This window comes from Eleginops maclovinus, chromosome 12, assembly GCF_036324505.1.
Source record: "Eleginops maclovinus isolate JMC-PN-2008 ecotype Puerto Natales chromosome 12, JC_Emac_rtc_rv5, whole genome shotgun sequence".
Taxonomy (NCBI): Eukaryota; Metazoa; Chordata; class Actinopteri; order Perciformes; family Eleginopidae; genus Eleginops; species Eleginops maclovinus.
The window spans coordinates 28444704-28470018 of record NC_086360.1 but is presented as its reverse complement, the minus strand read 5'-3'; the positions used below and the strand labels follow the sequence as shown (position 1 = coordinate 28470018).

Here is a 25315-nt window from a genome sequence, read left to right as displayed (position 1 = left end):
TTAATATTATTTTAAGTATTTAATATTGTTGTAAGTATTTAATATTATTTAATATTAATTATTAATATTATTTTTAGCATTTCTATTTTTAAGTGAAAAATGTCAAAATGACTGAAAAGTCAAAAGGCCCATGAATACATTTGTAAAATAAAGAAAAATATGGTTTGTTTAATCTCAATAACTATTTGTTTAAATTGTCTACAAAACAAAACATTTAGGAACAACAACATTTCAAGACCAAAGAAAAATCCAAATAATCAAGAAAAAAACGAATGACTTGCAGCATAATCTCTTTTACAGAATACTGGAAATGAAAGTGGGAAAGATCCTCCTCACCCTGCATCCTGTGCTTCATGGGCCCTGATTACAGACAGCAGGTTGTTATTTACCAAGAAGTCGCAGACCGCTGTGTAGCTGCAGAGAGAAAGGAGACAGAGACACGTTACACTGAGGTCAAGGCTTATCAAACCATTACAAACCATTACAGGAGCAGCATGAAGCCACTGGTGACTTCACTGAGAGATGGAAATACTTCCTTACTTACTGTCTGCATAGAAGAAGCTGAACATCCAGAGGCAGAGTTCAGCTGCCCTAACTTAAGAAAGGAGTCGAAAGGCCTCCCTTAATAACCGTGTTGACAGGCAGTTTGCATCTGTTAACCTATTTTGTAAAATGCATATTTGATGTGGTGACCTATATTTTAAACACGCTGTTTTTATCAGAGGAACATTTCTGTGCCCCAAAAAACAGATGACCTGCAAGAGAAGCTCCGCTCTCACCGACGCAGCTTTTATTTCATCTGACATTATTTTATAAGTGTTTGAGATGCAATTTAAAATAGGATCACATCTATTGTTTAGCAGAACCAAACACTTTATTTATCCCTGGGAAAATTGGGATTTGCGGAAGTTACTTAATTAGAAAATAGAATAAAAATAAAATACAATCATAAAAAATATAAATATAGAGGAAAACAAAGTCCAATAAAATATAGAGAATACAAATATTATGTCTGATAAAATATCTAATTAAAATAGAAGTAAGAATGTTCAATTAAGATCAAATCTCAAATATATTTCTTATATAAAGATAACAGGTCAAATCTGTTAGATCCCTCAACATGTGAACAAAAATGAGAAAATATTTGCAGAATAAAAAACTTAAACATAAACATTAGAAACGTTAAAGCAAAATGTCCAATAAAGTCAAAAGTAAAACAGAAATATGTATAAAAACATTGGAGTTAACAGTGTAGAGCGGAAGCGCCGGTTATCATGTGTCGAACATGGTCTGAATGTGTTACCTGAAGAAGTAGGAGCAGCCTCGGACCGAGTTATGGCTGAAGTGTTCCGTCGTCTTCTCGCTGCCGTAGTCCTCGCCGGGGTCGGCCCAGATCAGGTCGCACATCGGACCGAACGCTGGAGGCTCTTTAAACCGGTCCAACTGTGGACACACACACACACACACACACACACACACACACACACACACACACACACACACACACACACACACACACACACACACACACACACACACACACACACACACACACACACACAATAAATGGTGTGAATAACCTCAACGTGATGTTAGTGTCATTATAATTCATTAGAGTTTAATTTGAAATAAAAACATGTACTTATGTTTTACGTGAATCTGGATGAAGTCTGAATTCTTATGATAAAACCAGTAAGAATTCTTCACTTTATTCCCATTAAACTACTTTTCCTGCCCTGCTTCAGCTCCTCCATCTAATGTAACTAACAATCATTTACAGCTTGTTTCGCTTTAAAGCCAAATTAAGATAAATTAAATGAAGCAAATTAAAGTGAATTTAGAGTTCTCTTTTATATACTCACATTTTATTGAAAAAACATAATATGACATGACTAGAAATAAATGTTTGGAACTTCAGAAAGTCCGGAATTTATTCTCACTAAAAACCCCTTTTTGGCCCTAATCCTCTCTAAGGTACTTAAAGTCACATTACATATCCTTTAGATCATTTCTGTCCCAAAAAAAACAACATTTAAATAAATAGAGAAAAAAATGTAACCTGTTTTTTAGTTATGATCTTTTTTCGTAGACGGGAAAATTATATAACAGACACATTTATTAAGTCTGGACGAAGAAAAAAGCATTTATTTATTCCAGAGATCAGGGTTTTGTGTAAACCCGGGGACAGGGGCGCTGCAGTATTGTTTTCATGCATGTTTTTTGAGGTTCAAGTGTTTTTTTGTGTGTCATTCAATGATCAACATAAGGAGTAGAAAGGCCTCCCTTAATAACCGTGTTGACAGGCAGTTTGCATCTGTTAACCTATTTTGTAAAATGCATATTTAATGTGGTGACCTATATTTTAAACACGCTCTTTTTATCAGAGGAACATTTCTGTGCCCTAATAACACAGATGACCTACAAGAGAAGCTCCGCTCTCACCGATGCAGCTTATATTTCATGTATAGTTTATCAGAATCAAAACTGGAAAAATTGGGATTTGTGGAGAAAAAATGTCCAATTAAAGATAAATAAAATATATAGAATACAAACATTTATTTAAACGTGAAAACAAATAGTACAAATAATAATAATAAGAGAGGGAAGATACCCTCTCATGGATGCAGCTCAGATCTGTGTTTCAGTATCGATGACTTACTTTCCGTATGTCGTCTAGGCAGTTGATTTCTGGAGAGAGCCCGCCGTGCACACACAGGAACTGCTGGTTGAGCAGCGCGGCGAGAGGCAGGCAGTCAAAGGCGTCCATGCAGGCGTCATACACCCGCTCAGAGTACTTTATTTTACCTGCAGAAGACACACAACAAAGGGGTCAATTTCCTCATGTCTCCATCTACAGACTGAGCTGCTGCTGCCCTGATGTCTCCATCTACAGACTGAGCTGCTGCCCTCATGTCTCCATCTACAGACTGAGCTGCTGCTGCCCTCATGTCTCCAGCTACAGACTGAGCTGCTGCTGCCCTCATGTCTCCAGCTACAGACTGAGCTGCTGCCCTCATGTCTCCAGCTACAGACTGAGCTGCTGCCCTCATGTCTCCAGCTACAGACTGAGCTGCTGCTGCCCTCATGTCTCCATCTACAGACTGAGCTGCTGCTGCCCTCATGTCTCCAGCTACAGACTGAGCTGCTGCTGCCCTCATGTCTTCACAGACTGAGCTGCTGCTGCCCTCATGTCTCCATCTACAGACTGAGCTGCTGCTGCCCTCATGTCTCTAGCTACAGACTGAGCTGCTGCTGCCCTCATGTCTCCAGCTACAGACTGAGCTGCTGCTGCCCTCATGTCTCCATCTACAGACTGAGCTGCTGCTACCCTCATGTCTCCAGCTACAGACTGAGCTGCTGCTGCCCTCATGTCTTCACAGACTGAGCTGCTGCTGCCCTCATGTCTCCAGCTACAGACTGAGCTGCTGCTGCCCTCATGTCTCCAGCTACAGACTGAGCTGCTGCCCTCATGTCTCCAGCTACAGACTGAGCTGCTGCTGCCCTCATGTCTCCAGCTACAGACTGAGCTGCTGCCCTCATGTCTCCAGCTACAGACTGAGCTGCTGCTGCCCTCATGTCTCCATCTACAGACTGAGCTGCTGCTGCCCTCATGTCTCCATCTACAGACTGAGCTGCTGCCCTCATGTCTCCAGCTACAGACTGAGCTGCTGCCCTCATGTCTTCACTGACTGAGCTGCTGCTGCCCTCATGTCTCCAGCTACAGACTGAGCTGCTGCTGCCCTCATGTCTTCATCTACAGGCTGAGCTGCTACCTTCATGTCTCCAGCTACAGACTGAGCTGCAGCCCTCATGTCTCCAGCTACAGACTGAGCTGCTGCTGCCCTCGTGTCTCCATCTACAGACTGAGCTGCTGCTGCCCTCATGTCTCCAGCTACAGACTGAGCTGCTGCCCTCATGTCTTCACAGACTGAGCTGCTGCTGCCCTCATTTCTCCAGCTACAGACTGAGCTGCTGCTGCCCTCATGTCTCCAGCTACAGACTGAGCTGCTGCCCTCATGTCTTCAGCCACAGACGCAACAGCAGGCTCCTGCAGAGGGACAGATGATTGTTTCCAGTGTCTCGGCGTCACATGCAAACACTGCAGGTCAGATTAGTTCAGCAGGAAGTGGTCTCCTTATAGGGCATGAGCCGCCAGAACAACACAGTGTGGAGGAGGAGAAGACTCCACTGCACACAAAGCTCCACAACCAAGTGCTGCATTCAAGTCACAGAGACAAGTCTGTCGATCTTAGATGTGTACTTTGTAGCTTTACTTCTTCTTTATTTACTCATAACTGTGCTTAAAGATCTCCCTCTCCTGTAGGTGTTGGTGCATGTAAATGGTCTGCAGAGGCTAAAATCCAGAGGGAGTTTCTAGCCTTTGTAATCACAGTGTTTAGGTACTTGTACTTGAGTATTTTCAGTTCATTTCTCAAGGCGTTACTGAGATAACCCAATAACTAGAAAAGGGACTAAAATCGGAAAATCAAGTTCTAATTTTGCACAAAATACATAAATTCAAGCTCTTTAAAATGCCAAAGCCTTGATTGTTCCCCAGATCAGATTCACACACTTTCAAAGACTGAAATGATCATTGGGAGCTTTGCAAGGAGCAGAATTGCTCATGTTAATTAGGAGTCAAAACATCCAGTCTATAGTCACGTCTTCCCTCCTCACTGCATGACTTTTAATCAAACAGGAAGCGCAGGAGGAAGCCCTGTAAACCCTAAATAAGGATTACTGTGCATGCATTACTTATTTATCCTGCCTCTACTCCTGCATTGTGTTCATAAATAACCTCTTGATGGCTTTTATTATGAGAAAGATAGATGTAATTCTGCAGGACCCAAATCTAAATCCCTTAAAGCTGTTACAGTCTGTGGGCGGGTGAGCGAAATTTGTAGTGAGTAAAATGTGCTGTCTGCCAAAGAGTCTTTGTTTCTGAGTTTGAATACTAATGCCTCCACACCTGCCACACACACACACACACACACACACACACACACACACACACACACACACACACACACACACACACACACAAAACCTTACTGTGTGTGTGTGTGTGTGTGTGTGTGTGTGTGTGTGTGTGTGTGTGTGTGTGGCAGCGCTACAGTTTATCATCTGCAGCATGAAGAGGACAAGCTTCATCTTCTCTGACGAAGAGGAACATGGTGAGAAGGGACTTCCTGTTCCCCCACCCCACACACACACACACACACACACACACACACACACACACACACACACACACACACACACACAAACACACACACACACACACACACGCGGGAGAAGTTAGCACTTACATTCCTGTTTGAAGGTGAAGTACTCGGTGAGGTGTCGGCACTCGTGGTTCCCCCGCAGGAGGAAGAGTGTGGTGGGGTGGTTGATCTTCAGCGACCAGAGGTAGAGAACACACTGCAGAGAGGAGAGAGAGAGCACGAGTCAGACGAGTCTTCTGGAGATTATGCACAGACCTTCAACGTCTTGAAAAACTGTAGCAGTGCTTTTAGAGTATACAGATGTTGACACGATGCAAGGGGGACTAAAGTGTTCACATATTGCTGCAGACTTTCAGTAACTGGTCTGAGGACTCCACACAGGGAATATTTAAAAACCAAGAATATTAAGCACGTCAGCCATTTAACATGTACCTGACATCCATTGTTGGGAGGGTGAGTGGAGTGTATGTAAATGTGTGCGATGCAGGACGTGGCTCGCAGTGGCTAAAGGCTGACGTGGTTTTAATGAGAGCTCTGTGCAGCCGAGTGGGCGACGCAGACAAAGGAAATGGCACAAAGACATAGAAAGTGACTACCTTCACCTCACACACACACACACACTCCTGGATCAAAGAGGCCTGAAGTGTGTGTGTGTGTGTGTGTGTGTCTATGGACAGATAGAGAGAAAGCTTAGGGAGTGAAATGGATGCACTGATTCTCCGCTTCCACTGGTCTGTAAAGGTAGCACGCTACTTAGAGATGCTATGGTGACTCTTTAGGTTGCCACGGTAACCACATCCTGATATCCATGTTCCTATATCTGTCCTATGTACGTGTGTGTGACTGAGCTCAGTGGCCTTCCCTTTGAAATGTGGAGCGATTTAAAAAGGGAAGAAATCTGCAGCCTTTGATTTGAGCTGACTGTATTTAGAGTCTCTACTTTAAAGAGTCCTCTCCTGCTGATGTTCAGGTGTATATCAGTATGTAGTGTCTCTACTTTAAAGAGTCCTCTCCTGCTGATGTTCAGGTGTATATCAGTATGTAGTGTCTCTACTTTAAAGAGTCCTCTCCTGCTGATGTTCAGGTGTATATCAGTATGTAGCGTCTCTACTTTAAAGAGTCCTCTCCTGCTGATGTTCAGGTGCATATCAGTATGTAGAGTCTCTACTTTAAAGAGTCCTCTCCTGCTGATGTTCAGGTGTATATCAGTATGTAGTGTCTCTACTTTAAAGAGTCCTCTCCTGCTGATGTTCAGGTGTATATCAGTATGTAGAGTCTCTACTTTAAAGAGTCCTCTCCTGCTGATGTTCAGGTGTATATCAGTATGTAGAGTCTCTACTTTAAAGAGTCCTCTCCTGCTGATGTTCAGGTGTATATCAGTATGTAGAGTCTCTACTTTAAAGAGTCCTCTCCTGCTGATGTTCAGGTGTATATCAGTATGTAGAGTCTCTACTTTAAAGAGTCCTCTCCTGCTGATGTTCAGGTGTATATCAGTATGTAGAGTCTCTACTTTAAAGAGTCCTCTCCTGCTGATGTTCAGGTGTATATCAGTATGTAGCTTCTCTACTTTAAAGAGTCCTCTCCTGCTGATGTTCAGGTGTATATCAGTATGTAGTCTCTACTTTAAAGAGTCCTCTCCTGCTGATGTTCAGGTGTATATCAGTATGTAGTCTCTACTTTAAAGAGTCCTCTCCTGCTGATGTTCAGGTGTATATCAGTGTCCATGCTTTAATGTTCAAAAAGCTCTGTTCATCATACAAACTAGGCTAGACCGATAGTAGATGTTGGCCATATCCCGGATGGAAGTCAATGGTCCCAGAGCCGCATCATGAGGTCCTCAGTGTAAACCAAACATCATCATTTATTCTCTTTCAGTCCGCTGCTTTCAACTGTGACATTTCAGCAACCTCTGTACTACCCAGAGTCCATCAAAGGCCCACAGAGGGGTCCAAATGTTAGCATACCCTCGTGTGAAGCCCACTACAAACCGACCAGCCTCGCCTTTAGCTATATTCCTGGAGGTATTGTAGTTAACTTAATAACAACAAAGCAAAAAACCCTGTTGAAGGTACGTAGTGCGATGAATCTTTCCCAAAAATCTAAAATCACTTTGTCAAAGCACAGAGGAGTAAACTGTTTTAGCACTACGCTCTGGTATTGTTCTCAGATCAAACACAAAATGAAGGGAAATCGATGCAGCAGAACCAGAGACACAGCCTTTTTGACTCCATGGCAAATCCTAGCAGCGTCAGTACCCACAATGCATCATAACCACCAACATATTGAGAGGAAATGTGTGTTTTTAGGGAGTAATATAGCCTCACTTTCACAAATTGGCAACGACGAGCGAGCTACCGAAGCGAGAGAAACTCAATTCTTGATGATTTCATGACTTGTATGTTGTCCTCTTGCCCAACCAACAGTGACATCACATGAGGCAACTGATCAGACTTAAAGAAGCTCCTTTTGAAGCCAGAGAAGCCTTTATAGCACTTTTTAACATATGCTGAACTGACTGCCCAATGAAAGTCCATTAGTCAGAATATCTCTCGGGTTTTTAAACTGTTGCTGGATCGTTGAGGCTAGACATTGATTTTTTTTTTTCACAAAGGATTGAAATGACCTGGAAGTACCTAAGCTCCAGCCATGGTAACAGCTTTTTACATTTTGTAGATGAAAGTAAAGGAGATTCAATGCTTCCCTCTTTCCTTAACCAAAGAGGGTTTACACTGAGGAAAAAGACAGGTGCAGACGTGTGTTTACTATTGGACCACAGCTATTGAGTATGAACGGTTTGGATTGGAATAGGTCTTCTTCAAACCCTTGTTTATGCAAAGCTCTAGCAAGATGGTTGAAGTAAAACCTTCCCCTTCAATGGTTATGACTAGGATAGGTGGTTTAGCAGCAAGTATCTCCGACACACAACACCAAAAACCCCTCAGTCAGGTTCCTTTGAGATGGGAAGAAGAGCTTTTGGTCCAAAGAGATTATTGGGCTGTCAGAACAGTACCCAGGTGTGATGGTTGGGAGTAACCCAGGTGGACAGCAGAGGGTTACACTGCAGTTATGTCTTCCCTTTAGGACTTCAGGATTCCCATTAACTGGGTCCTTATTGTAACTGCCAGGAATACTACAGCTGCCCTGCAGTCAGGCGTCTCGAGTTTCACTTTGTGCAGCCGGACTGTTCCAAACCTCTGTCTTATTTTTAACCATCGAACACAAGCATGCGGGAAGTGAACCGTGCCCTTAAAGGTTGTCATCGAAATAGAAATTCAGAAGGACCATTTGGCACTGAAGACAGATCCTCAAAGCAGCGGCGAGTTAGAAGTTACGCTACATCTCAACCATCCTGAGAATCAAAACAGGACAAGCCTCCTTTAGGGTTGGGCCGCGTAGGTATCATCTGACCGGTTTAATGTAAACCAAACACTAAACCGGTAAACTGAGTATTACAACCAGCTACCAAACTGCAGTTAGCACCTTTCAGCCAGTCATACTTCTGTACACATTGCTTCATCCAATGGGATGATCCACGATTGCACAATTTAGCTTTTGTTTGGGACTAACTCTTTCCTATTATTTCCCTAACACACAAAACTTTCCAATAAACAAACACATGTGCTCATCTTTAACTGGAAGGTGGGTTCAGAGCTGGCTATGTGGTTAAGTTACTGGCTGCTTTTTAAGTTGCCAGAACATGCCATAATAACAAATGCTGGATTGCATAGAAACCATAAAGATTGGGGTATACCAGACGGGGAAGGTAAACGTTGAAAGTGTCCCAACTCTCTCCATCCTCCAGTTTAGTTTACCTTCATCTTCCTACATCAACCTTATTAAATTGCGAGCCCTGGCCCTGATTTACATTCACTCCACTGCCATGGGAGGGAAGCCAACTCCACTCCAGCAGGTCAGGTTACATCATGACAGAAGCACGTGAAGGCAGTGTCCCAATGTTCTGCATCTGACTGGCTGCCTTATTATTGTTCCAACACATGTTCGCAGCCGTGGAGATGAATGAACATGTTTATTCAAAGGTTATAATATCAGAAGATGTAGATGCAAGGCTAAATCTACAAAACCTAATAATATCCTGCTTTATGTTGTGCTCACCTCGATTACCAGGTTACTTATCTTCACAGTCAACTGTATATAATATATATATCTCTCTAATCTTTATACTTTTGAATTGTTTCTTTCTGCGCTTTAATGTCTAACTATGTGCAATGCCTTGTTTTGTTTTATGCTGCTGCACCACATGTTTACTTTAAGTACTTCTTATCTTACCTTATGTGGCAACGAAAAACAACCTTCCGATAGTCACAACATTACAAGGTAGACCCTCAACACACACTGCCTGTAAATACACAGCTTTGTGCAATTCATACTCACATGCAGCCTCTTTAAACGTACCGAGCGTCTGTAAACACTACCAGCTACTTGTGTGTTCTTTATGGGCCAAAGAAAAATACTTCTGAGTTTTTAACCGTGGTGAATTTGAAAGGGAAATGACACTCGTTTTCTAAGATGAATAACCTGGAGGAAACAAAGACTCACCTCGATACTGAAGTACCCTCGGTCCACGTAGTCCCCGAGGAAGAGATACCGTGTGTTACTGGGAGACCCCCCCACTTCAAACAGCTTCATGAGGTCAAAGAACTGTCCGTGGACATCCCCACATACTGCGGGAACACAGACACACCGCGGTTCATTTATAAGAACAACAGGCATACAGATGTTTGTCTGGATGTACATTTCTCTTTCTTTATTCTAAAACCAGCAGGGCTACAAAAAGAAGCCTCTATTTATATTATTTTTAAACCCGGGGTTTGTGAGCAGCTTTCAGATTCTTCCAAAATGATCACGATTTAAAGAGGCCTCATTCTGCTTTATGGGGTCCTGTTCCTGTAATGTGTTACAGAGGTTTGTGTGCATGTAAATGGTCTGCAAAGGCTTAAATCTGAGTCAGAATACCTTCTACGTCCCACAGAGGAGAACAATCCCTGAAACTCCTCCACTGTATAGTAGTGACATCACTATGGAAGTGTGTTGCTTCTATTGGCTAACGCACCAACACATTTCACGTGATAGGGGCGAGACATCTTTAAGCGGTTGACCAATCACAAAAGAGCTGGAAAACGGACTTCATCCTGTGTAAGATCCGCTACCTGGTTGCTCAGCGGCAGTTTGTTTGTTTGTTGGTTTTGAGTACAGATATCCGCCCGCCTACCTGTGATGGGCGCGTCCACCTCCAGCATGCACTTCTCCTGGCGGAGGATGTTGGCGCCGTCGTTGATGATCTTCAGAGCCACCTCCTCCTCCACCCGGCCCTCCTTCACCAGGTGGGTTCTCAGCACCTCCGGGTTGGGCTTCCCGTCTACAAAAAGCTCTTTTACCGTCAGCTTCTGCTGCGGCGGGTACGGCACCGCTGGGGAGGGAAGAATCACTTATTATTTATTGGGTTAATAACACTTGTTTATCGGGATGTCAACTTTTGCATGAATCACAAAACAAAAATGATGCTTCATTAAAGAGGTCCTATCCCTTTCCTGTAGTGAGTTCTATATGTTTTAGTGCATGTAAATGGTCTGCAGAGGCTAAAATCCCAGTGTTCCCTCCAGAGGGAGGAAATGATGAGGGATATCATTTCCTTGCATTTTGTTGTATTTTATAGAGCAAGATTGTGTAGATTAGTCGACTAATAAATAAATAGTTGATAGATGATTTTAAGATACAATGATTACATTTATTTCTCATAAAAACGTAAAAGAAATACTTTTTTCAGCTCTAAAATAAGGAGATTTATTTAAATGGATATCTAAGAACACATTTCGGAGGTTATTGCATTGACAAAACAGTTTTCGCTATTTTCTGTCATTTTGGAAACCAAACCTTTAGTCGTTAATGAAAATAATAGTATGTTATTCTTTCATTCAAACAGCAGAGAGGCAGGACTGAGTACACGTTCTGAGCATTCATCAAGGTTATCACATGTTTTCCTCATATTTTGCGGCCCTATATCAGATAACTGTGTTTTCCAAAGACAAACAGATTGAATGCGTTTATTTCCTATCAGCAATACATAAGAAGATATGACCCCCCCCGAGTGAGGGAGCGCTCTGCATCCATCTGCATGTTCTGGAGCTGTAATCACGAGCGCTGACATTTGCATTGAGGGAGCTGAGAGGAAGAGGGGGGGTCAGTACACCTACATGATGAAAACGCAGAGGAAGAGATGCACAGAGCGACAGTAAGAAGCCCTGCACCCCCCACCTACTCCTTTCAGTAATCTGCTGCACCACCCACACAATCCTTTTAGCGTCGTCACTTAAAGTCACTGCTTCAGACCTGAGAGCGGCACCACAGCAGCCGCTGAAGCACAGCTCAGAGCCTGGCAGAGGATCCAGGGATACAGATATCTACTTATTCTCTGATCTCACTAATATGTCATTTGCTTAATAACTAAGAACCAAATCTGAAATAGTTTATCAATACCCAGAGGAAAATAAGGGATTGGTATGTTGCAGTTGCTCCATTAGCATTGCACAACAATATACAACAATAAATATGAACAAATTCAAATCAAATGTATGAAGAACTTTACAAGAAAATACAATAATAGTGTTCATATTTTTAATTGTGAAATATAAAAATATATTAAAGATTAGGACGAAATGTGTACAAATATTTACAAAACAAAAGTTGTGTTAAATATAATATATAGTCTGAAATATGGATCCATATCTCTGCTTAAACGTGAAGTCATGTGACCGTGCTGTAGTTCCTCTATAGCCCAACATTAGCCACCTTTAGCTTAGCGGTGGTGACGTGAAGTCATGTGACCGTGCTGTAGTTCCTCTATAGCCCAACATTAGCCACCTTTAGCTTAGCGGTGGTGACGTGAAGTCATGTGACCGTGCTGTAGTTCCTCTATAGCCCAACATTAGCCGCCTTTAGCTTAGCGTGGAGACGTGAAGTCATGTGACCGTGCTGTAGTTCCTCTATAGCCCAACATTAGCATCAGGGTCCACTACAGAGATAAGACATCTCTACGGCACATCAAAATGTGGTATCAAAACATGAGGACTGTCTCTAAGGGACGCAGGGAAATTGCCTCGGAGGAGAAATAATATGAGTGTGCCTTTGTTGAGCTAAAAAGGGGCGCTTAAAGAAGACAGAACCCCTCCCTAAATCACACCACATTCATCCTGCATTCCTGATACCATCCAAACCTCCCACAGGTCAGTGAACAGGACACCCCGTGCCATCAGATGTGACATAAATACTTTCATCAGCTGCTGGAAATCAGCACTCTTGTGTGATAAGCAGCGAGGCGGCAGAGACTCAGAGAATGTAGTCACACCCACACACAGCAAATCAAAGTGCAGTACGAAGGAAGAGAAATGAAAGCGCTAATGAGTTTTTAGTGTGGGTGCGTTTGCTAATCAGTGATGCAGAGGTAGCCTCGTGTATTTCTCCGTGTGTCTGGAACATACTGTCATTGCTATAGCGTTTAGAGGAAGACTGATGGATATCACCAGGTGGATATCTTACATTAAAGCTGTTTCTTTTGTATTACATCAAATAGTTATTAAATGTGTGCCAATTTGCATACATTACCAGAACAGAAATGTGACATTGGATAAAGCCAGGTTCAGAACTCCTGTTTGATTTTGTTTGAATATTAGAGTCAAAGGTTTTTACAGAGGGAGTCTGTTTGTATCCTGCCATAAAGAGTCATCTTTCGGATTTTTTTTCGGTGTAAAAGCTTCAGAACATCGAGAGGAGTGAGAGTGGACAGTTCGGTGTGTTTGAGCTGTCTGCTGAGAGAAAACGGCCGTTAAAGACATGATGTACACACTACAGGTGAATAAAACATATCACTCGTAGATACCACCATGAAACTCCCCCACTTCCTCACTGACACCAACACAAGTATTTTTACAAGTTCTGTTTGAATATGCAAATTAGCCTTAATGTGAAGCTAACTGATGGTGAATTTAGGGGAAATCCATATGCTAGGTTAGCACATCAGCACTTAAATGTGAGTTCTGGATAATCTCTTTCCTCTGTAGTCTGAAAGAATATGATATAGAAGCAGAAACACAAGAAAGAAATTGACCAGTTTATGATAAGATCACGACTCATGAACACGTGTTGAAGATATGTATTATTAAATAACGTACACTTTGACGCTACAGGTGAATAGGTCACACTTTTAACTAGTATCAACTAACCAACCACCATGAAACTTGTCCACCTTTATCGGTTATGTTTAAATTTGCTTAAATGCTAACTTTTTTTGAGTTTAGGAGAAATCTACAGACACAAATAGACCAATGAGGTCAAATAAAAGCCAGTAAAAACACCCTTCATGTGCATTTTGGATGTTGTCTTTCCCTTTAAGCGCGAAAGATGACATTACTATAGCATGAGGTCACGTGTGGTAAAGCTATTGATTCTTAAATTGCATTTATTTCTGTAATCTGATGTTTAAATATGCAAATTAAACCTCATGTAATACTGCCTTTTGGTGAATTTAGGACACAAATAGACAACGTGACTGAAATAAACTCCTGAAGGTGGATTTTGGATGTTTTGCGCTGTGAATACTTGACTATATGGCTGATATTACCTGTATACTCAAATGCATTTTGTGGATTTTGGATGTTTTGCGCTGTGAATACTTGACTATATGGCTGATATTACCTGTATACTCAAATGCATTTTGTGTATTTTGGATGTTTGCTGTGCAGGACGATGGTTTTTGGGTTTACCAGGGATGTTGGTCTAACTATTGGAGTGCCACAAGTCAGAAATAAGACATGTTATGAAAGCAAAATGAACTATAATGGTGTATAAAAACACACGCTATTTTATTTGTTGGGGGTTAAATGAAGCTGTGAATATGAGGCTGCAGGAGGTGTTTGATTCAGGAGGCTCTGGTGTTGATGTAAGTTAGGGTACAGACTAGGTCCTGGCCTACGATGGAGAAACCAGTTCCAGATTGTGCAGAGGACAAGCTGTCATGCGTTGACCGGTGTTGGTATAAATAAACAGTAAGTGCGAGGCGAGGAGAGCAGTAAGCTGAGGTTCCAGACTTAAGAACAGATTAGCTAAAGCCTCTATTAGCTAGGGCTTCCAGATCCAAGGGGCTGTTTATTTAAAAGCCTCGTCACACTGAAGGAAGGCTCCGGTACGAACAAACAAAGCCGACGCTGTGATAACAACGTGAAGACACAGAGAACACAATCGACACGAGATAACCAGACGGCGCAAACATTTCAATCACTGACCACGTTTACGAGCGCTAGCCGGGAAGCCGCGGCGGACAATAACAGCTGGTTTCAATTCCAGAGAAACTGAACACTCAACAGGAATGACCCCCCCACAAACACAATAATAATAACTAGAATGGCACTCGGGAAGCGTAGACCAAGGCCTAGACCAACGGTGCATTCACGTGCCCCTCAGAGGGTCCTGCTTGATTGATGATTTTGATTGTATTTATTATTTAGATTTTGTGTCAGTGTTACTGTGTGGGATATTTGTTTACCTTTTGAAACATATTTGATTTTGTCTCTTCTTTTTGTTCCTTTTACCTCATCATTTATATTTCTTTCCTTCTTTTATCGTTAGCTTTTGGATTATTTTATTGTATTTATACTCTTGCCTTTTTTCCCAGTTGGGTTTTCATCTTCCGGTTATTCCAACATCACCTGAATGCAGCACAAAAGCCCTATTCCACAATATAAATCAAAGTGATGCAAAAATGAATCTGCCTAGCGATTCGGATTCGCAGAATTAAAAGGTTATTTCAAAGCCCATTTTACCCTCTTCTACCGAGTTTACGGAGAACCGGGCCAGTGGTTCTGCACCATGATGGAGGTTATGGTAATTATAAATTCTGGGTAAGTTTTCCCGTCTGTTCAAACACAGATACAAATGAAGCTCCGGCTGCCAGTAAACAGCACCACTCAATCCAAACAGAACACAGTGTGGAGAGACTCTCGTTCCAACACAGGAACCAATAAAGATCCTTTTGTTTCCTTAAAATAATAAGCATTCAGCCGACACACTGAGGAAATACAGTTCTGCAGGAATGAGTCCTAAAACCCTGACACGAGTCAACCTTCTATCCACTTCCTGATCCCTGAGCTGGAAGTCAATGGTTTTCTGAATGTGTTTTTGGTTGTTAGCCTGAAATAAGCTCTAGTCGTCACACAGGTGAATATGTGGAGATTATCCTGCTGAACAAACTATCGTAAATGTTAGTTTGAATGACCTTCTACAATATTCAAAAATCCCATGGAGAAATCCCATTGGCTGTTTTGGCCTTTTGGGTCAAACTACAAAAAAACCTGCTACACTCCAAAAAACACAAGCTGGTAACAAAGGATGTTCAACAGTCTGCAGGAGCTGCAGGAACATTACGTAGAGGAGTGCACACATAATACTAGTGTGCCTTTGTAATGCAAAGAAAGGGAGCTTAAAAAACCCAGAAACCTCACTAAACTTCATTTGTCCTGCATCATCAAAAGCACCCACAGGTTTCTAATTACTAATCAGATCAGTTTTATTACCAAGTAGGTTTAGATTTGAGGAATTTGCTTTGGTGTAAATGCTGCAAACAGAGACCCGGACAGTAAGGAGCAACAGGTAGTCCTAGAAACTATTTTAAAACAAACCAAAAATAAAGACCATATTTACACATAGCATGGAGTAGCTCCCTCTGATCTTCATGAGGTGTTGGTAAAGAGCACTGTGTACCGAGGGCAGACAACACAATGCCCATGGCAGAGTTTGTGGACTCCTCCTGACGAACATTCATCCTTTAGTGGTTAGTGTGGTAACTCTTTGCTCAGTATTCATCCGGGTCCAGATCCAGACCGCTCTGAGACTCTTGAGTAGAAACTGCCCGGTCATCATTAGCATTAATGTTTGATGAACTCTCCAAAATCCACAGACACACACACACTGCACCAACACCCACACGGTCTGGCATGACAACAAACGAGTGAAGACACAAAGACACGAGCACCCAGCGTCCTGCCCACCCGGGATAATGTTCTGCACGGCGATACGAGCCACGGGTCGAGAATATGTTCGCCATTGTTTCTAAATCAACACAATGGAGGAGGATTGAATTACAAAGATGCGGCTGGGTGGAGATGAATGGAGCACACTGTGGCTGGATGAATCATGAAGTCCACTTCAGATCGCTCTAATTATCGGTGAATGCATTACCCTCGCAGGCGCTTATTCCTCGTCTCCGTCAGTCAGTCGGAGCAGAAACTCCCCTCTGGCCTCTCTTTGATTTTCAAATTGAGTGTCAGCTTTAACACAACAGCGGCCGTGTCAAAGTTGGCATCTTCAAGCTATTCTAAATGTAGAGGCGCTGTCATTTATAGCGTTGATGTTCAAATTCTGCATCCCTATTCAAATTATGCAACGCTTGTTTTGTTCATTTGTCCATTGATTGTTTTCCACGTGGTTATTTCAGAACAGTTGAAGAGGAAGTCAGGCTTGGGGAGTAACGGATGTAGCGGGACAATCAGGATACTGAGAAAGGTATCTGTATTCCTTTACAGTCACATAAATGAAATCAGATGAGAGTTACATTTCTGTAGATTGTGGAGAACTAGCCGCAGAGCATCGTATGGTGCTTGATATGAGATCTTCAACGGCGCCATAAAGTATGACTTCCGAAACTGTGTTAGAAAAACTCAATTTAAGAAGCTTCGTATCAAACATTTACTTCCATGTTTAGCAAAGTGTACAGCTGAACAGGTGGCTCCACACACACACACACACACACACACACACACACACACACACACACACACACACACACACACACACACACACACACACACACACACACACACACACACACACACACACACACACACACACACACACACACACACACACACACACACACACACACACACCAGTTGACCCAGAGGTTGAGGTACCAGGTCGGCCTCAGCTTATGTGCTGACCTGCAGCAACGGAGCAGCATTAGTTCCTGTTAACCCTCTTACAGCCACCAGCCACTGCGACACACAGGATTTCCCCTTCCTGTAGCTGTCGTACCTGAAACGCCTCCATTAGACTGCTTTATTGACTTCCTGAACATAGTGACATCACTATGGAACATTGCGCTTCTATTGGTGAGCGATCCAACACATGGTACGTGATTAAAGAGACACTACATACTGATATACACCTGAACATCAGCAGGAGAGGACTCTTTAAAGTAGAGACTCTACATACTGATATACACCTGAACATCAGCAGGAGAGGACTCTTTAAAGTAGAGACACTACATACTGATATACACCTGAACATCAGCAGGAGAGGACTCTTTAAAGTAGAGACTCTACATACTGATATACACCTGAACATCAGCAGGAGAGGACTCTTTAAAGTAGAGACACTACATACTGATATACACCTGAACATCAGCAGGAGAGGACTCTTTAAAGTAGAGACTCTACATACTGATATACACCTGAACATCAGCAGGAGAGGACTCTTTAAAGTAGAGACTCTACATACTGATATACACCTGAACATCAGCAGGAGAGGACTCTTTAAAGTAGAGACTCTACATACTGATATACACCTGAACATCAGCAGGAGAGGACTCTTTAAAGTAGAGACACTACATACTGATATACACCTGAACATCAGCAGGAGAGGACTCTTTAAAGTAGAGACACTACATACTGATATACACCTGAACATCAGCAGGAGAGGACTCTTTAAAGTAGAGACACTACATACTGATATACACCTGAACATCAGCAGGAGAGGACTCTTTAAAGTAGAGACTCTACATACTGATATACACCTGAACATCAGCAGGAGAGGACTCTTTAAAGTAGAGACTCTACATACTGATATACACCTGAACATCAGCAGGAGAGGACTCTTTAAAGTAGAGACTCTACATACTGATATACACCTGAACATCAGCAGGAGAGGACTCTTTAAAGTAGAGACACTACATACTGATATACACCTGAACATCAGCAGGAGAGGACTCTTTAAAGTAGAGACACTACATACTGATATACACCTGAACATCAGCAGGAGAGGACTCTTTAAAGTAGAGACACTACATACTGATATACACCTGAACATCAGCAGGAGAGGACTCTTTAAAGGATTCCTGATTGTTTGTCGGCCTTCTTTAGTACAGGACTAGCGTTGGTATCGGGTGGCCCCCTAAAGCAGAGCGGTCTCAGTGTACATTTCTTCTTCTTCCCCTCTTCTGTCACGTTCCTGTTCTCCCTCCCCACCATGTGGCTGGCCCTGTTGGGAACATCACTGGGGAGATTCTTTCCACAATTAACTCACCCTCTCACCACTGGCTCACACTTCAGCATTCCAGTCCGCTGGCAGGACGCTCGCACGGCGTCCTTGCAGACAGACAGGGATGCAGTGTGTGGCATTAAGGAGTCATGGTGGTGGGGGTGGGGGGGGGTTCCTCCTGACACTTGGCTATGCCCGTCCTGTTTTGGGGGAGACACAACAGGGTGTGTCCCGAGCAGAGGTGGACGAAGTACTCAGATCTTGTACTTGAGTAAAGTAGAAGTACTCAGGTCTTGTACTTGAGTAAAGTAAAAGTACTCAGATCTTGTACTGAGTAAAGTAGAAGTACTCAGGTCTTGTACTTGAGTAAAGTAGAAGTACTCAGGTCTTGTACTTGAGTAAAGTAGAAGTACTCAGATCTTGTACTTGAGTAAAGTAGAAGTACTCAGATCTTGTACTTGAGTAAAAGTAGAAGTACTCAGGTCTTGTACTTGAGTAAAGTAGAAGTACTCAGATCTTGTACTTGAGTAAAGTAGAAGTACTCAGATCTTGTACTTGAGTAAAGTAGAAGTACTCAGATCTTGTACTTGAGTAAAGTAGAAGTACTCAGGTCTTGTACTTGAGTAAAGTAGAAGTACTCAGATCTTGTACTTGAGTAAAGTAGAAGTACTCAGATCTTGTACTTGAGTAAAGTAGAAGTACTCAGGTCTTGTACTTGAGTAAAGTAGAAGTACTCAGGTCTTGTTCTTGAGTAAAGTAGAAGTACTCAGATCTTGTACTTGAGTAAAGTAGAAGTACTCAGATCTTGTACTTGAGTAAAGTAGAAGTACTCAGATCTTGTACTTGAGTAAAGTAGAAGTACTCAGGTCTTGTACTTGAGTAAAGTAGAAGTACTCAGGTCTTGTACTTGAGTAAAGTAGAAGTACTCAGGTCTTGTACTTGAGTAAAGTAGAAGTACTCAGGTCTTGTACTTGAGTAAAGTAGAAGTACTCAGGTCTTGTACTTGAGTAAAGTAGAAGTACTCAGGTCTTGTACTTGAGTAAAGTAGAAGTACCAGAGTGTAGGAATACTCTGTCACAGTGAAAGTATTCTAAATGTTCCTCCAGTGAAAGTAGAAAGTACTCTCCTCTAAATGTACTTAAAGTAGTGACAGTAAAAGTAGTCATTGTCTGATTGGTCCATTTCAGAATAATATCTCTGATATGTTTTATAATGATTGATCCTTAAAGTGTTCTCAGAGCTGGTAAAGGTGCAGCTAGTTTGAATTGGCTTTGTATACTGCAGGGTAGCTGCTGGATTTACTGCAGGGGTCTCTGAAGTACTGAGTAAATGTTCCTTTACAGCACTGGTCCACAGAGCCGGGACCACCGGAGTTATTCTGTAACCAGAGCAGAGCCCGGGTCATCTCGCCCCAAGAATTAAGATTTCATCCGTCCTAAATGTCAAGGAGACCGGACCCGGATATAACCCACTCCTCACCTCTGATGCGCGGTGCTGAGTTACACACGGCCTGTGGACGCCTGCATGAACCAGGAGTTACTCACTGTAAAACCCATGGCACAATTTCACATGTCCAAATTTATATTTTTGACCAATTAATGTTGCTTTAAATTCTGTAATTTGAATTACATACAACGATTATTAGTATATTTCTGGGTTTTTTGTAACTTTTTGTTTATTTTTCTTCTTTTGTGGGGGGGTATATGTTACATGTGTAATGTCAAAATGCCAATATCAAAATAAACCCTTCTTTCTTGATGAATCAGGGACATTAACGTGGGCTCAGCAGCAAATGCACAGTGCAGATACTAAAGGAAAAGAGTAGACCTGTATGTTAAATAATAAGGCAAGCTCTGGTCATCTCACGCCTGCGACTCCCCTCCCTCCCCCACTTCTCCCACCCTACACCTCTCCTCCGCTCCCTTCACTGGCTGCCAGAATCCGCTTTAGACACTGGTACTGGCCTAGTGAGCTGTGATGGGATCTGGTCCATCCAACACTCAAGACATGGTCCAACCATACACTCCAGCACATGCACTGGGTGTGGAACCAGGGGCCCCCCAACAAAGACATCCCCTTTGCTATCCTGGCTCCCAAATGGTGGAACGAGCGTCCAAGTGATATCAGGGCAGCGGAGAGTCATAAAGACCCACTCCTAGAAGGCAAGACGCCCTGATTGACCACCAGTACTGCCGTTAAAAAGGAACTGCTAAGAAGCCCCTTTGGACCGGAACCAGGGACAAAATATCTCAAGGATTATTTCAATAACCGTTTTCCAAGTGACTCATTCTCCGGTACCAGCTGTGTTTGGTTCTGCTCTCTCTTCTCAAACACATATTTAACTCTTAAATGTTATTCCAAGTAGTATCAAAAGATGGCGCTGAGCATGTGTTTTGAATTGCTGTAACGGGCACCATTACTAAATAAGAATCATGAAGGATCATTGAAAGGGAGTAGAAGCCCTAATGGACGCGACCGCCCAGACATCATTTTCCTCACTGAGTCTTTAACACACGACAGGCAGAGCGGGGTCGGAAGAAGTACTCTGATCCTTTACTTAAGTTAAAGTACAAATAGTATAGTCTTAAAATACTACTTTAAAAAGTCCTGATTTCAAAAGGTGACTTAGTAAAAGTACAACATTCTTAGCACAACATGAGCAGTAAATGTTGAATAAATGAAGTGAATTAAAAAGTACTTGGCTCCGAGATGTAGTGGAGTAGAAGTATAAATCAGCATTAAATGGAAATACTTGAGTATAATACTTGAGTACTTGTACTTAATTACTTTCCATCACTGAGGAAAAGCTTTAGTTATCCTAAAATCCACAGGTGGTTTTCAATCCATTTCCTTTATGTTGTTTGAATATAAACAGAAATAAAACAAAGAATATTTAGTATTTATTTTCACGATTCTGTTTATGTATTTATATATATTTTAATATATTAATTATTAAAATATATGGAAATATAAACACAAATAACTACTAGAATATCATTTTCCTTTTAATTCCTAATTTTGTGTATTTCATTATATATTTTTGAATACTTTTTAAATGGTTAGCTTAAGAAAACATACATAACGACCTTTAGAAAATATATTCATTTTATTCTTTTAATTATAAAAAACTACATTTGGTTATTTTATATTTCCAGCTTTTTCCCTTATTAAACCCAATATATGTTCCCGCCTTTATTTATTCACTGTTGTAAATGTCCATCTTCGGACTCCATCGTGTAGTAAAGCAACTACATACAGGCAGATTCATACATGTGAGATTTATTGAAGATGAAAAGAGCAATTCATTCCACATTTGACAGGAAGAGCTTTAGTCAAAGCTATCCCGAAATCAACAGGTGGTTTTCAATCCGTCAGTCAGATCATTTGTGAAGCATTAAGGAAGAGGATGAGGGCGATATGAGAACAAATGTCAAAGATGTGAAGTTTTTTCTAAATCTCAGAATTCTGACTTTGATCTGAAAACTCTGAAAACATAAATATATTTTTCTCTGAATTATTTTTTCTGACTTTTCCTTTTGGGGGGGGGGGGGGGGATATCAGAGTTCTGACTTTCATCTCAGAATTCTGAAAGAGAAAATCTGTGGGAATATTTTGTGTCTGATTTCTCTTTTCAATCTGAGAATTCTGTCTTTTTCTTAAAATTCGGAACAAATATATTTAATTCTTTCTGACTTTTTTTCCGGAAGAATTAGATTTATTTCTGGGACTTTTTTTTCTTTCATAATTTTTTTAAATCTCAGAACTCTGACTTTGAAATGAAAATATTTTCTCTGAATAATTGTTCAGACTTTTCCTTTTTGAGAGGAAAATCTCGGAGTTCTGACTGCTTTCTTATTTCTCTTTTTTAATCTCAGAATTATTCATTTCTTCTTCAAATTCAGAAAAAAATAATAGTATTTATGTCTGGGATTTTTTAACATGTATTTCAGAATTCTGTAGAAAGAAAAACATGTATATAAATCCCAGAATTTTGACTTTTGCTTCAAAATTCTGAGATTAAAGTCAGAACTCGTTTCTTTTCGTCACTTTTGGTCTCATCCCAAACTGAGCTCCTCCCGTGGCCCTAATCCTCTCCGTACCTGAAAACATGTCAAAATCACTCACCTTTCACCAGGCGCTCCGTGGTGGACTGTTTCTCCTGTTTGTCTTTGTCTTTATCCTTTCCTGACATCTTCTGCTTCTTCTCAAGAGCTAATATATATATATAAATAAGTATGTGAATAAAAAAGACAATCTGCCACAGGCTAACACATCACCTGTCTGACAGAGCAACTACTGTTTCCAACAAGCACAACACTGCGGTTTAAACAGGCTAATAACCTAGCTTAGCCCACAGCAACATCCACCGCTAATTACAGTAGACACAAATAAAGAAAGGTATTACAAAAATTAAAAAGGCGACGTTTTCTGTGTTTCCAGCTAATAATACCTCGCTGTGAGCAAAGAGGGAGGCTGTCGTTATCAGATAATCCGATTTAGTAACTCTTCTCAGCTAGTTAGCCGGCTAAACGTCCTAAAGTCAACGGACGGAGAGCAACGGAAAACGGTTGGTTCATCTTCTGCGCGGAGGAGGGAGAGACAGCTGGACGCTCATTTGCGGTTTCCTTAGTATGCCTAAAAACCAGAGAGTCCTTCCAAGATGCAGCAGCAGCTCCTCGGTGTTTCCTCCCCCCTTAGCTGTCATCTGACGGCGTGATGTGGAGCGAGAGAGAGGACCGGAGGGGGCGGGGCCACCTCTGAGCTGTTTATTATTGATCTGTTATCAAGAACAAATACAAACAAATATCAAAGGAAGACACAAACACATTACATACATAAGGTAACACAATGGAGCTGTGTGACGGCTGGGCCACGTTTATCCACTCATTATGTATAGTTTATACAGAAAGGGACAGACATATAAAGTAATAAACAATAAATAAATACAGTTTCATAAATCAGATTAATTATTTGTTAAATACACAATTCGTTTTGATTGATACTTTTGCAAATAGTGCTGCTATATTGTTTTAATTATTTGTAGGAATGTTTAAAATGAGGTTTAGATTCTGCCTGAGTCTGATCTCTTTTTATGAATTTTAGATTTCCTTAAAAACAACATTAACTGTACAGAAAAACCCTAAATCTGCGTCCATAGTCACCTCTGTAAGAATGTCTGTATCCTGGAGTTAAGACATATCCCAAACATTCTGCAAAACGTAGAATAAATGCAAAATATTTTCTACACGGTACAGGAATATTCAAGGTCATTGAATCTCTGCAGTGTCATGTTTGCAGTATATTGTGTGTACAATTTCAAAAGAAACCTCCGTTACTTTATTATTGAGACCAACATGTGTTTCCAATTAATTTCTTCGTAAATTTAAGCCCAGAAGAATCTTTCTCCGGGCAAAATAACATGATAATAACGTGACATTTTATGCTAAAAACATATTTTTTGAACAAACAAACTTTTTACGCCCTGTTTGTTCCTGTGAGAGTGGCTCGGCTGCGCAAGAAGCCATAATGGCTGAGCCAGAGTACCCGTATGTGGGCCGACTGAGCATGCGCAGTCAAGTTTTCCCTTCAGCCCCGCCTCCGATTTATCGGCTCTCGATTCAGCTTTTATTTTAATTATTATTATTATCAATTTTATCATTGTGTTTATTATTGATTTTATAAAGTTAAAAAAAATAATCTTTTATAGGTTTTATTTATTCATTATTTTTCATAGTTTTATTAGCGACATCCCCTTTTTAATTGGTGTTTTAATCTTTATTTTTTATTATTTATTAACCATTATTATTTTTACTATTGTTTTATTTATTCATTGATTTTATAGGTTTTCATATTTTATTGTATTTTTACATTTTGTCACATTTCTTATTCTTCCTTAATATTATTATTATTATTATTATTATTATTATTATTATTATTATTATTATTATTATTATTATTATTATTATTATTATTATTATTATTATTATTATTATTATTTAAATAAGGGCTTTAAAAGTGTTCGTGCTGGTAGTCTCTTTCCCAGTCTAAGTCAAAGGGGAAAAGTATTTTTGGTCCAAAATGACGTCACGGGTGTTGTAGTACCACCATTTGACCACTACGGCCATTCATAAAAATCTGCTTCAACGGCCCGCGCGCTTCCAGGTTGCTTCGTGATGTAACGTAACTATGGAAACGTAACACGTGGTTATGGGCGCCTTCCAAATACAAAAATTGGGCACGTTGACGTCGACGTGAATCTGACGTACAGTGGAGGAAGAAACAGTGTATACACGGAACACACCGGCAGGGGTATTAAATAGTACAACAGCCTAACTGTGCAGTTCAGCATATTAATACTAAAACACCACTGCATATATTATAATTAGCATGATATGCCTTGTAGTAAAATGTGCACATATTTACTTAAATGTGTTATGTTTATGTAGATATTTGCATTTTATTGTATTTCATATTTTATTTAGTATTTTGTTTTTGCTTTACGTTCAAAAATGTATATACATATTTTAAATCCAGTAGATTAATGCACATCCATATCCCGTTTATTGTAAATCCTGCACAACATCTTACACATTTCTGCTCCATGCTACCTCTTTGTTAAATCTGCATAACTCTCCACTTTGAATATACGATATTGTTATATTCATTATATTTTTCTGCACTCACTTTCCTACATAATTATATTTGCTGTCTTATTTTATTTATAGCTTTTATAATTGTACTAATTCCTCGTATGTGTAAAACTACTT

The 25315-nt window shown here is 40.9% G+C and overlaps 1 protein-coding gene across 5 annotated transcripts in view; it reads right to left on the bottom strand.

Moving 5' to 3' along the window:
- The window catches only part of ppp3cca (protein phosphatase 3, catalytic subunit, gamma isozyme, a), a 34162-nt gene extending 10934 nt beyond the window's left edge, over positions 1–23228 (bottom strand). For 4 of the 5 annotated variants that reach the window (XM_063896320.1, XM_063896322.1, XM_063896323.1 and 1 more), the window contains exons 1-7: positions 22674–23228; positions 10456–10653; positions 9783–9907; positions 5310–5421; positions 2660–2805; positions 1304–1443; positions 337–414 (exon numbers count right to left, since the gene is read on the bottom strand). In XM_063896320.1, coding sequence (XP_063752390.1) covers positions 337–414; positions 1304–1443; positions 2660–2805; positions 5310–5421; positions 9783–9907; positions 10456–10653; positions 22674–22740 — 866 coding nt within the window. In that variant the 5' untranslated portion in view covers positions 22741–23228. The remainder of the gene's footprint in view (positions 1–336; positions 415–1303; positions 1444–2659; positions 2806–5309; positions 5422–9782; positions 9908–10455; positions 10654–22673) is intronic. The other variant, XM_063896321.1, reaches the window with a different exon arrangement.
- Positions 23229–25315: the final 2087 nt, after the last annotated feature.